Source organism: Antennarius striatus, chromosome 18, assembly GCF_040054535.1.
Source record: "Antennarius striatus isolate MH-2024 chromosome 18, ASM4005453v1, whole genome shotgun sequence".
Classification (NCBI taxonomy): domain Eukaryota; kingdom Metazoa; phylum Chordata; class Actinopteri; order Lophiiformes; family Antennariidae; genus Antennarius; species Antennarius striatus.
The window spans coordinates 8,707,636-8,717,940 of NC_090793.1; the positions used below are offsets into that span (position 1 = coordinate 8,707,636).

The following is a 10,305-nucleotide window of genomic DNA, read 5'->3' on the forward strand; positions in this document are numbered from 1 at the left end:
TGTGTGTGTGTGTGTGTGTGTGTGTGTGTGTGTGTGTGTGTGTGTGTGTGTGTGTGTGTGTGTGTGTGTGTGTGTGTGTGTGTGTGTGTGTGTGTGTGTTTGGTTAGAAGTGTGTGTGCAGTAATCCTGTAGCTGTGCTTACAGACTCAAGTTGTCAGTGAATTATAACGTGACTGAGAGAGGATGTTTGCTTTCGTTGAGATCTTAGCAATGTCAAAAACAAATGATTTGCTTTGACGGACACCTTGAGTACCGTTCTCATGCTGAAAGAAGTCAGATGAGGTGGTTCAGGCATCGCCTCACATTGCAAGTTTTCTGAGAGTGTCTGAGGAGTCCCTGGGGCAGACCCAGAACTTGCTGGAGGGATTACATATATCATCTGGCCTGGGAAAGCCTCGGGATCCCCAAGGAGCAGCTGGAAGATGTTGCCAGCAAGACAGATGATTGAGATACTCCTCTAAGTCTGCTGCCACGGCAACACTACCTCGAATAAGCAGAGGAAAATGGATGGATGGATGGATGGAGGGACTGATGGATGGATGGATGTGTGTCTCATACACTCATATACAACTATGTAACAGCTTCAGCAGTCAAATCAAAGTCCTCTTATTTGTCTTTAATCAGCTAAAGGTCAAACAGTCAGTCCCAATCAGTTCACACTCGCTGCTTCAGTGACTCACACTTGTTCAACGGTGAGGATGTAGCTATAGTAGGACCTCGTGGCCCAGAGTTCTGTAATGAGTTTCTACATGGAAACTGTAGTTTACTGTCATTATATAACTTGGCAAATATTGACAAATGTTTGTATTCCTTTGATTTTTTTTATTTCTTCTTTTGCTTTATTTTTTTCTTTTTTGTTTTGAGATCTTATTCTGGACATTTTTCACCTCTTCAGTAATAACTTGATTCTTTTGACAAAAACTTTCTTTAAAAGGGAAACAGTTCAACTCAATTTGACTTTCTGGACTTAGAAAAGAAGCCTCATATTGATTTGGTTGAGATTATTATGGCTTCATGAACAGATTTACCACATCTGTCTTCTCTCCTTGGATCTATGCTCCCTCTGCGATGCTGCACAAGACCTGCTAAGCTGCACTTCACACTTGACTAGAGGATTAAAATAGGGTGACTAAGCACAGATTCCACACTGTACTTATAGGCAGATAGAAGTGAAAAGCTCAAACTGTCATGACAAATCAAACTGCACCAATAATATAAAAATGTCATGTTTGGAATACAAAACCTTTCCTCTAACTAAAAGGCTCCTCAATAGAGCTAGTGAAAATTATCGAGGTGCCATTAACATTGATAACATGGTCCCAGTGTGTGTATGACAATATGTTTTCAGCCTGATAGCCATTGTGAACAGAAGCCAATGGACGGAAAAACCACAAAAACAATGATGCACTATCCGGTTTCACAAGTTACTGTCTCTGTTGAGTTCATTACATTCTGCAATGTAGATATGCTGCATCAGTACTGGGATCTTGTTCTGTGCTGTTGATTTTAAAAGGGTACCCAGGAATTAGATTTGTACGGCAGAGCTTTCAGTCATTTTTGCAGGTCTGTGTACATGTCTAGCATTTCCAATACATTGTTTTATGAACAATATTTTTGTAATCATACTGACAGACAGAAAAATAGACCAGAGCTGACAGAGGCAATAACCTGGTAATAACTCCTGGACCAGTCACGCTGAATGAAGAGAGAAAGAGGGAGAGAGAGAGAGAGATATTTCATTTTTTGATTTTTAAAATCACATTTATTGATAAAAGCCAAATTACTAGATAATCACGTTGATGCAAATTCCAAAAGAGAATTTGAAATGTCTGTTGCCATGATTAAGCGCTTTATAAATAAAACTTTATTGATTGATTGAAAAAGGAAGTCACATCTCTAAAACAAACACTGGTAGGATTTTCAACATTACTGTGTGTTTCCTGAACAAAGAAAACATCTAACCTTTTAACATTTATCAAAGTAAAAACAGATGCTCTTGTCTTCATGTCCCCTGCTCCATTCCCATTCAAAGTACTTGAAACACAGGTTTTTAAAAAAAGCAGACTAAATTCACAAATCAACTAATCATTATCCACACTCATGCTACTTTATATTTGTCATTAGTTGCTCCAATCTAAAAACCTCTTTTCTTGTAAAAACTGTTTTTTCAAATAAAAACGGATGGTGTCCAGAAACATGTTGAGGTCAGGAAAGAAATTTTGTACTTCGGCCTTTGAACCTTTTGTGTCTTGCAGGATTTTTTTAAATCTTTTTTGAATCATATTTTTCTGTTATGACAAGAGAGAGAGAGAGAGGGAGAGAAAGAGAGAGAGAGAGAGAGAGAGAGAGAGAGAGAGAGAGAGAGAGAGAGAGAGAGAGAGAGAGAGAGAGAGGGAGAGAGAGAGAGAGAGAGAGAGAGAGAGAGAGAGAGAGAGAGAGAGAGAGAGAGAGAGAGAGAGAGAGAGAGCAGACAAAGCTCAACTATGGAAGGATACATTTGAGGAGATCCTCGCTCTGCTGGGCAAATATAAAAGTTTATGAAGGTTACCAGTCAACATGCATGACCTATTTCCAGTTAGACACAAGAATACTCACCAGACAATCTTATTTTTCCTGCTCATTCTACGTGTTATTTTGGGAGAATCTATTTTGACTATCCTGAATCAGTGTTGAGACGTCTGTCCATGTCACAGTCTTGTACCTCTGCTGATTGATAATGCATGTGAGATCAGAAACGGCTGCTGTTGGCCAACATCTGTTCATTGGGTCAGTGTCTAAAAGTTGGTTATTTTTAGCTCCTGGGCTAATTTTTCACTAATTCTTCTCTCTGTCTTTGCACAGCTGGCCTGGGTGTGCCCTCCTCACACTCCAGATAGACCTGGGATTTGCCACTGCTGTTGCTTTAACATGACAACTGTTAATTCATTTGTTGTTTCACGCAGATTTGAGGACTACAGTACCTAGCTGTGATATAGTCTCCTGATCTTTAAGTAGAACTTTCAGATTCTTAGAGCGTGTAGCATGCTGGACAAAGCAGTAAAAAGTTACAGTATTTTCCCAGAGAGAGTTAAGGTGTGCACTTATTCACTTTCTTATTGTGGGTTCATATGTTTAGTGTGTGTGTGTGTGTGTGTGTGTGTGTGTGTGTGTGTGTGTGTGTGTGTGTGTGTGTGTGTGTGTGTGTGTGTGTGTGTGTGTGTGTGTGTGTGTGTGTGTGTGTGTGTGTGTGTGTGTGTGTGTGTGTGTGTGTGTGTGTGTGTGTGTGTGTTAGAAGAAACCCTATCTGTCCTTGAGGCCACTAGCGAGGACCTCGTGTGTCTCCGAGATGTCAGCTCATTGATTCACGCTGTGACTGCTACTGACCCATAGGATGACTCTCGGAGGGCCTGTGGAGACAGGTTACATCCATCAGACTGCAGAAGAGCCAAACAGATTCTTATGGGCACTCACAACAAGACCAAGACTTTATGCCGGAGGCTCAAGCACAGCAGCACCTTGACCTAAATGCTAATTTCAGCATGTTATATCATCGTGATAAATCTGACATTTTGATCTTACATTTTAGTTCATGCAAATAAAAATTGAAGACAGAATTATTAATGTTGCAGATGTCCACAGAAAGATCAATGAAGAGCCTTCTCTACATACGTTGGGAAAATATTTGGAATATTGAACTGGTGATGGTGAACTCTGCCCCCATTGTAATTGGGGTTCGTAAGTGGGACAATGATGATCGAGTGAGAGCTGTCACTGACTTTACATGATCCATATGTGCAGGTGGCGAGACAGCCCTGCTGGAATTCTTAGCAGACTTCTATTTGAGTTGATATACATCTCTTCTAAATGGAGTGTGTTTGTGGAATAGTTATGACTCACTGCTGGAGCAAGTATAATTGTTTTCTAATTATCATTTGATATTTGAATGTGAATTTGTGACAACTAACAATATGAAATCTTCTTCAGTTCACCACTTCACCATTTGCATCACCAACTTTCCCCATCTCTGAAATATTTGTTAGAATGCGTAACAGTTTAATTTTTTGTGCATAATCTTCACCAAAATTTGTACTACTACATACATTTAGCATGACTGAGGCTTCTTTCAGGTCTTTTTGTGTGTATAAATGAGAGCCCCCTGGTTATATTCTACTGAGATACCAAGATTTGCTGCTCTGCTGTTGTGGTCATAGTGAGTTTTTGCCGCTCGCAGTGCTCTGTTGCTGAGTTGAGAACTGGGTCAATTTGTGCAACAATCTGCACAACGGCTTTTCTATGCCTGTGTTTTTCTTTCCCAGTATGAGGAAAAAATGCACCAGATTTCAACCAGATCCTTCATATGGATGTAAACAAAGTATTTTCCAGGGGTGCCAGAAATTATAGGACTTATCCACCCTGAGGCTCAGTAGATGAGACGTGTAGATGTGTGTGTGTGTGTGTGTGTGTGTGTGTGTGTGTGTGTGTGTGTGTGTGTGTGTGTGTGTGTGTGTGTGTGTTTATAAGTGAAGGTTGTGTGTGATCATGTGTGAGAATATGTAAGTGTGCCTGTGTGCAAAGAAGTGTCTGCCATGATTTTAATTTAGCTTAAATCCCATCAAATCCATTGATGCCAATATGTTGAACCTGTCAGGTATGATTGGGTTTTCAGAGGGTTGTATTCTCTGTCCAACTTGCTAGAAAGAGTCTTGAGGCAAAGCTCAAACTGAAGACAGAACCTCACAACTTTTACCTCTTTTAACTGTGAGACTTGCCCTCTGAGCGCTGCCCATTCAGTTCAAACCATCCCATATATTATTAAAGAGTTTTCCTTGCCTCCCTGAACTGCCAGCATCAGAATGCATTTTAACATGATGCTCCCTGGTGATGCATTCTGATAGAGAGATAGAAAGAGATATATTCTCTCCCATTTCCACTTCATCCGAGTGCAAACAACCAAGGAAGAAGTCAAGAGTTAACATCTGGGGTTCGCAGCTTGATGCGTTTGAGTTAATCAGCATTTTTCTGTTAGATGGACAGAAAGCTGCTCTTTAACTTGTCTCTGAGTTGAAAACAGTGAGTGGGAGAGATGACAGGTTGCCTGAAGGAATTTTAAAGCATGAGTGATTCATCTCATCTTGTGAAAGGAGGACCAAAGCAAATTTTAATTATTACCCAGCAAAAGGACGTGCTCAACAAATTCATACTAGCACATACATGATCTAATTATTGAATTCATAGTGTTTCATCTCACCTCATATCACACGGACAGCAAACATAGCTTCCACGCATTGCCTGACTGTTGAAGAGCTCAGTCTGCGTTTATGCATGGTAATGATAAATTCATCGTGTTTGTCAAAATGGAGCAGGCAATATCGGAGCTGTAAGGAAAGTTGAGGAGATGGAACATGCATGAATTCAACTGAGGAAAAAGGCTCTTTCATTTGGCACATCATTGTCCCAGTTCCTCAACTCAAATCTTAGATGAATTAGTGAAAAGACAAAATGTCTTAAATATTGTTCTCAGATTTATGTTCCTTTAATGAGGTCTCATCAGTTGTATTGTCATATCATGATATGTCTGAAATCTCCATAGCTTTCTGTATAATATCGCTCAAGAAGCATTGATAATATACAGCTCTGCATGTAATTTTTATGAGCTTGGAAAATGATGTCTTTGTTCCGTTGTTTCTTTCTACCTTCTCTGTGTGTTGTCTTGTAGGTATATGGTGCACTGACCCTGCCTGTGACAGGCGAGGAGTCAGAGGACCAGGGCCATGATTGGCTCTCCTGGCCCTGGGGGGCGTGCCTTAGTGCCATGGCCAAGGGTGTGGCGATTGGTCCTTGGTGCTTCTCTGGTTGCCATATTAACTTTGACGCTGCCAAGAAGTAGTCATGCCTGTCCTCCACGATGTGAATGCTCGGCTCAACTGAGGTCAGTGTCGTGTCAGCGGCGGCGGCTCACTAACATCCCTGAGGGCATTCCCACAGAAACAAAACTACTGGACCTCAGCAAGAACCGGCTCCGCTGGGTGCAGACGGGTGACTTGACACCCTACCCACGGCTTGAAGAAGTGGACCTCAGTGAAAATCTTATTTCCACTTTAGAGCCTAATGCCTTCGCCACCCTCCAAAGTCTTAAAGTGCTGAAGTTAAGAGGGAATCAGCTGAAGTTAGTGCCCATGGGGGCTTTTGCAAAGCTAGGGAATCTGACCAGTCTTGATCTTAGTGAGAACAAGATGGTCATTTTACTGGATTACACCTTCCAGGATCTGAGGAGTCTGAAACATTTAGAGGTGGGAGATAATGACTTGGTTTACATATCCCATAAGGTAAGCTCTCTATCGTTGTCTGCATCATTACTAGGTTACAAATTACAACTTAAAGATGAGAATAATTTACATGAATTTTAAAAATCCTCCCTGGAAATTAGATCCCATATGATGACATCTTTGTTTTCCTGATTTCTAGGCATTTTCAGGGCTGCTAGGACTAGAAGACCTCACAATAGAGCGTTGCAACCTGACATCCATCGCTGGGCAGACACTCTCTTACCTCCGCAGCCTGGTCACTCTTCGCCTCCGTCACCTTAGCATTATGGCCCTGGACGACCAAAACTTCCGCAAACTCTCCAATCTGCGGGGTCTAGACATCGATCACTGGCCGTACCTTGAGTATATCTCCCCCCTTAGTTTCCAGGGTTTGGATCTCCATTGGCTCTCAATTACCAATACCAACATCACGTCTGTCCCTTCGGCTTCTTTCAAAAACCTAGTGCACCTCACCCACCTCAACCTGTCCTACAATCCCATCACCAGTCTAGAGCCCTGGGCCTTCAAGGATTTGCTAAGGCTGAAAGAGCTCATAATGGTAAGCACCGGATTGGTGACAGTGGAGCCCCATGCCCTTGGGGGCCTACGACAGATCAGAGTCCTCAACTTCTCCTCAAATGACCTGAAGAGTCTGGAAGAGGGCTCCTTCCACTCTGTTAACAGTCTGGAAACCCTCAGAGTGGATGGGAACCCCCTGATGTGTGACTGCCGTCTTTTGTGGATCCTGCAAAGACGCAAGACCCTCAACTTTGACGGCAGAGTGCCGGTGTGTGCAGGGCCGGTGGAAGTGCAAGGGGTCAGCCTCAGCGCCTTCACCGATTCTGCACTCTTCGATCACTTTACATGCCAGAAGCCTAAGATTCGCAACCGTAAGCTGCAGCAGGTAAGAATGATGACTGCATTTAGGTTTAATACTCACTTTCATTTTATGAAGTTATGTTAATTTCTTCTGCAAAAAGTATTCTGTAATGTCATCAGATTTTGTTTTGCATATACAGTAATCCCTCGTTACTCGCGGTTAATGGTTTCCAGGACCACCTGTGAAAAACAAAATTCCACATTACCTTTTCCCACATTCTTATAGACGGTTTAAAACACTTTTGTATTGTTAGAAAAGTGTTTCTTAAATAATCTGAAGTGAGTCTAGGAACGCAGCGGATGCTGTCAGGTATCACGTGAGTACCTTCGTGAGTACCTTCGTGAGTACCTTCGTGAGTACGTGAGTAAGAGAGAGATTGCTGTAGTCTCATGTACCTTGCATTCATTAACTTTTGGGATCCTCTCCTCCACCTCCCGCAGGTGGTTGCTCGTGAGGGCCAGCAAGTGAGTTTTCTGTGCCGAGCTGATGGTGAACCCATACCTGCTATTATCTGGATATCCCCTCAGCGCAGACGGATCACATCTAAGAGTTCAGGTCGCATTACTGTTCTGCCCAGTGGTACCCTGGAAATCCGCTATGCCCAGCTTACTGATAGTGGAACATACATTTGCATTGCCAGCAACGCTGGAGGCAATGACACCTACTTCGCCACACTCACAGTGCGTGGCCAGCCACTAGATGCTGCCTCAGCCTTCTTTCTCAACCGCTCTCTGTACAGTGGCGACTTCTTCAACGACACAAATTTGAACAGCACACGTGTATTTCTTAAGTTCACCTTGGACCTGACCACCATCTTGGTCTCCACGGCAATGGGTTGCATCACCTTCTTGGGGGTGGTCCTCTTCTGTTTCCTGCTGTTGTTCGTGTGGAGCCGGGGGCGTGGCCAACGCAAGAACAACTTCACAGTGGAGTACTCTTTCCGGAAATCTGAACCCACCACTGGAGGCTCTTCAGGAGGGACCAGGAAGTTCAACATGAAGATGATATGAAACAACGCAGCCAGGGGTCCCTCGGGGGAGGCATGAGCACGTCCCAAAAACGTGTTTGACACACGCAAACACACACAGCCACCAACTCACAAAGAAAGTACCTGTCTATGATTTTATTCAAATTAAGTGTCCACTTCAAACGTGGAGCCATGACACAATTTGTTCTAATTTGAGACAGAAAACAAAATGACCCTAAGTTCTCTCAGTGGTTTTATTCAGCTTGTGGAAAAAAGCATGCTTGAAGAATTGTGTAAGGACCGTCAGTGTTGATAGATTCCAAAGTGCTATTGATTATCCATGCTTGATAAGAATATGTAATACTGATTAATAATTGATTATCAAAGACAGGTTTTGGACATTAGCATGATTATGAAGTTGTCTAACATTAATAGCCCTGTCTTTCAGCTATATTTTTGGAAAATGAGATTTTTTCTTCTCTGTATTCTGTGTAGTCAGAGGTTTAAAAAGAAGTCTAAAAGAGACCCTGCTACCATTTGTGGTTCTGCTCTGGTAAAGTCTTCAATCATGCATGTAGAAACGCAATTGAGAGTTAAGCTGTAAATTCACACCACTGAATAAAACAAAATGTTTTGAAGGACAGTTTATATGTGGACTTATGTACTCTATTTTCTATAGAGTACATAAGAACCAACTTTATCCATTTGACCACAGCTGAACGATGAGAAGGGTTCTAGCATTAACAGTTTCTTATGCCAATTTTTACATGAGCTAAATCTTCAAGGATCTGACAATATCTGACAAGAAGCAATGGATTTGGATCATCCACACAAATGACAAACAAACAAACAAACAAACACAAATTGACTTTTTCTTTGTGAGATTGTACAACGATGTCAGCTGTGTGAGTTTGGGACGAGCACACGGTCCGTGAGCCGCTGTGGCTGCCCATGGCTGGAGCGGTTTGGTTAGGAAGTCAAGCCCTCCAGTCCTGGACCGCCACAACAAAAATTACAACCATCAGAAGAGAGAGTGAAAGGGAACAGAGCTGGAGGCCACAGCAGAGTTGCTGGATGGGAAGAAAAGGAAGAAGGGATGCAACCTCTTCTTCGTCTTCCTCCTACCAAACAGGAGAGACAGCGTAGTGTCAACCTGCTGGCCTCCGCCCTCCATCCCTCCCCTCTGCTGTGTTGGTAGATACCTGATCCTCTCAGTGCTGCCTGGGGGGAGCAGCCTGGAGAGTTGGGTCATACTCAGAGGTAGACAGAGTTCACTGTAACATGAATGGATGAACACACACTCATCACACACTCATGCATAGCACTTTTTCTCAGGAAAAGTGGGTAAGTGTCAGTACACACACACTTACTCCATGAAAATGAAACGTTCTAGCAATACTGTATGTAGAGCCATAAATCCAGATTTATTCTCTAGAAAGAGTCATGTAAATTTGTTTGTGAAGACACAAAATCAATAGTGTAAGTATGTTGTTTTTATATAGTAACAGATAAACAATTCGGTTATATCTTATATAATAATATATTACTGTCATCTTACAACATGTCACAATGACCATCTGCTGTCAATGGACGAGCATTAAGTTGCACCCCAATATAGGAGTCAGCACATAAACCATCGCACACATAACTTTAGCGCACATTCAACATTAACCTCACTAACAGTTGCACACATACAGTATCATTCACACGCACAGCATTCATACATGCATAACTTGAGAAGCAGTTTGATGTTATTGATTCATTGACAGGAACAACAATAGCAGGTACACATAAATAACTACACAAAGTGATCGAGGTGTTACACTGACTGCTCTGTCTGTTTCTGAGACGGTCTGTGTGCGAATGTCTCTGCCCCCCCTAGCCCAGTGCATCCCCCCCTCACCCTGGATATCCCCACACCCCCACTGGGTCCTCCTTTGGGAGGGGTCCTTGGCTGGAGATTGAAAATTAAAATGTATATGAAGTCGTGTTAACCCTACCCACACCATGTGCATAGTATAGTGGAGAGTCGTTACTGTGGTTTTAAAAATGAAAAAAAAAAACCCAACCATGAACTTCATTTGAAGTGTTCTGTTGCTTCTTGTTTGCTTGTCCATTTTAATTTTCACCATTGTCATTCATCCCAGCTCTTTGGCTGGTTATTGTTTAGAATT

At 42.4% G+C, this 10,305-nt stretch overlaps 1 protein-coding gene across 1 annotated transcript in view; it reads left to right on the plus strand.

The window, feature by feature from the left end:
* Positions 1 to 10,053, plus strand: part of LOC137612500 (leucine-rich repeat and immunoglobulin-like domain-containing nogo receptor-interacting protein 3) — a 33,130-nt gene extending 23,077 nt beyond the window's left edge. The window contains exons 2-4 of the mRNA XM_068341042.1: positions 5,696 to 6,305; positions 6,445 to 7,188; positions 7,605 to 10,053. Coding sequence (XP_068197143.1) covers positions 5,751 to 6,305; positions 6,445 to 7,188; positions 7,605 to 8,174 — 1,869 coding nt within the window. The 5' untranslated portion in view covers positions 5,696 to 5,750 and the 3' untranslated portion in view covers positions 8,175 to 10,053. The remainder of the gene's footprint in view (positions 1 to 5,695; positions 6,306 to 6,444; positions 7,189 to 7,604) is intronic.
* The last annotated feature ends 252 nt before the right edge of the window (positions 10,054 to 10,305 follow it).